The sequence below is a fragment of the Taudactylus pleione genome, unplaced genomic scaffold (assembly GCF_031769625.1).
Source record: "Taudactylus pleione unplaced genomic scaffold, aTauple2 ptg000283l, whole genome shotgun sequence".
In the NCBI taxonomy this organism is placed as follows: Eukaryota; Metazoa; Chordata; class Amphibia; order Anura; family Myobatrachidae; genus Taudactylus; species Taudactylus pleione.
Window position 1 is genome coordinate 2,459,286 of NW_028284685.1, and position 3,215 is coordinate 2,462,500.

At 43.0% G+C, this 3,215-nt stretch overlaps 1 protein-coding gene across 1 annotated transcript in view; it reads left to right on the forward strand.

The window, feature by feature from the left end:
- Positions 1-270: 270 nt before the first annotated feature.
- LOC148512083 (calcium load-activated calcium channel-like) overlaps positions 271-3,215 on the forward strand; it is a 4,607-nt gene continuing 1,662 nt past the window's right edge. The window contains exons 1-2 of the mRNA XM_088482234.1: positions 271-494; positions 933-1,010. Of these exons, the coding sequence (XP_088338360.1) occupies positions 425-494; positions 933-1,010 (148 nt within the window). The 5' untranslated portion in view covers positions 271-424. The remainder of the gene's footprint in view (positions 495-932; positions 1,011-3,215) is intronic.

A 3,215-nucleotide genomic window follows, 5' to 3' on the forward strand; every position in this document is an offset into this window, starting at 1 on the left:
CGCTCATAGGTGTCGCTTTCACAATCTCCCTGAAATGCTTTTTGAAAATTAGGCAAGTATGGCTCAACCACGAATATCCTTAAAACTTGGACCGTTAGGTGCCTTGAGAACCAAGTTTGGGAACATCTGCTGTAGACATTAAAGAAGTAATACCATTTTTCTTTTTATTATCATGCAGAAATAGAATATTTATAATCAAAGGAAATCAAAACAACGTGTAGTGTAAAAGCTGAGACAGCACTGTTCACGGGTGGTGCTCATGCTGGTCCTCACTTCCTGCTGCTGCCGCAAGTTACGTGTACGGTGACGTCATGGTCGGAGTGCTGACTCCTTCCGCTGAGCTCTCTGGGCCCTGTCTGGCCGCTCCGGAGATATTATACATATACAGTAAGACGGCGGCCGAGCGGGCTCCTACGGCAGCGACATGAGCACCATGTTTGCAGACACCGTGCTGATCGTCTTTATCTCCGTGTGCACCGCCCTGCTGGCGGAGGGTGAGTGTGCGGGCATAGGGCAGCACTAGTTACAAACGAATGAATGAGCAGCTGAGAAATCACGGTGGTTAGTAATTGTGTAGCTCTAGTATCTATGCGGCTCTACCTTCCAGGTATATAACGTGACAGTATAGTGTGAGTCCGATAGGCGGTGGGAATACAATTACAGCCTGGTAGGACTCTTCAGTAAACTCTGGGTTACAGAAAGGCTATCAGCATGTGTTGCTGGTTTCTACTGGCTTATGGGTTATCCCCCCAGCCAGGTATAATAACTGCCTCTTGTACCCCACATCTAGCAGTTGCGGGGATCGCTGGCACCTTGCGCTGTCTCTGGGGGGGGGGTCGCTGGCCTTGGGCATCCCTACATCCGATAAAAAGTGATGTATTTATTGCAAGTTTATTTGAATATTGTTTGTAATTGTAATTTTTTTCCCCTAGGTATTACATGGGTTTTAGTTTACAGAACAGATAAGTACAAGAGGTTAAAAGCTGAAGTTGAAAAGCAAAGTAAAAAATGTAAGTTATCGAAGATTTCACATTCTCATTATTAATGCTGACTTTAGTCATCTTCTCATGTAGGGGTCTATGTACTAATAATCGTGGAACTGCTGCGATTATTATGTATCAACATTGTAGGGGATATTTTCATTTTTAACGAAAATATCCCTGCTATGTACAAAGTAGATCCTGCAGGGATAGCAGTTGCGCTATGAAAGACTTCTTCTGTGGAAGCTGACACTGCGCATGTGCACCGTGTCAGCTTTTGGAGCAGGCAGGGGGCTGCGAGAAATTTCTCTCCTGCTCCAGGAGCCTCCATAGGCTTAACCATTTAACTAACATGGTCGTATGGGATGCGAACACAGCTGACAAGGGGCCTGATTCAAACCCGCTCACGAGCACTGAGCACTCGCAAGCGGGTCGATGTTGGCCCAGTGCGCATGTGCACGACAGAGCTGGCTCCGTCGTGCGCATGCGCGAGACCCGAATAGTGACAAGCAAACCGTCGCTCTGGGTCTCGTGCCAAAGGGGGCATGCTGTCGATGTTGAGCGTGCTGGGGGCGTGGCTGCCCAGACGGAGGCATTCCCATGGGAACGCCTACCGTCTGGGGCCGGCCCCATTGACATCATAAGTGATGTCAGTGGGAGTGCTCTCGGCTCTGTTTGAGCCTAAAGCACTCCAGGGCTTGCGGTAACGAGACCCTACCACAAGGGTCTCATCATAAGCCCGATGGTTGCGATGGTCTTGACCATCGCGACCATCTTCCTGCCTGCTCGCTATAGCTGTGGGGAGTCACACACAGCTATACAAGCGGCCAGGTGGCCGCTCTAAAAATCCAGAAGGACGGCCCTGATTCAGAGCGAGCGCTCTGTCAGAGCGTCCGGCTCTGAATTAGGGCCAAGGTGCGACTGCACTGCTTTGTTTTTGAAGAGGAAATCTGTTCTGCACATGTGTAGAATGGATCTCCTCTGACTCCCCGGACTCTCCTGCGGTCCCAGCGAATTCTGAACGGTTTTGCTGGAAAGATCATCAATTAAGTGGTTAAAGCAGTTTACACCATCCGAAGATGGTGTAAACTATTGGGGCCAAACATTTAGGAGTTTGGTGCATAGGGGTCAGATCGTATTCCCCGTGATAATAATGGGGACTGCGATCTAGAGTGCATTGGCACTCTTCCGGTGATTTCTGTGAAATCTGCATTGTTAGTTCATAGGTATAAAACACAAAATGCAGTTTCATCATCATTTTATGATAAAAAAACAGCTTGATACATAGGTTTCATAATCTACCATAAACCAGGGAAGTCCATGGATTTCTAATTTTTCTCCACTGGTAATTTTTTCACTGAACAAAGTCTTATTTTATTTTTTTGTATTTTTTTAAATTATGGTGGAAATGGTCATGTTATTGGGCAATATCCACAAACTGGCTGCAAACTCTAGTGAAGTTCAAAGTGTATATCCAGAATGAGGCTTAATATAACAAAATTAATTATATATATATATATATATATATATATATATATATATATATATATATATATAAATAATGGGTCATGGGATATTCTGTTCTACTTAAGGGTTGCATTATTTTGTTTACCTGGTAATTGTGTTTTTCATTCTTCCTTTTTTTTTTTTTTTTTTTTTTTTTTAAATATATGGGTTAAAATATGGAAAGTTGCTGTTTATACCTAATTGTGGCAGGACCAATCCCAGGTAGTCAACGCAGCTAAATAAAATAAATGCTTCTGGCTCCCAACTTTTGGTTGTCATGTCTTTTGGGAGTAATTTCTACTCCTAGATGTCACTTATTTGTTCATAAATTCTATTTTATTTTGTTCCTATCTACCAACAATTACTGCATATCAAAAACATTGTATCTTCAGTGTGCTATATACAGATTATCCTATAAAAGATGGAATTTGTTATCCTTTCACTGGAAGATGAATGACAATAGACAGCGAAGTTTTAAGAAAATAAAAATAGAATATTTTCACACATTTCGAATCCTGACCCCTTTATGGTTTTGGTTTGTTACCATTATCAAGGGAAATGCAAAGAAATGAGAAATGGTTCTGTTTAATATGATTTTGTTTTAGGATTAACAGGGATTTGTTGGACCGATTTCAAATGGCACTCACCAGGGCTGCCCCTTATCTCCTCTAGTATTTGTTCTATGTATGGAGGATTTGGCGAGAGCCATTCGACAAAACCTTAACATAT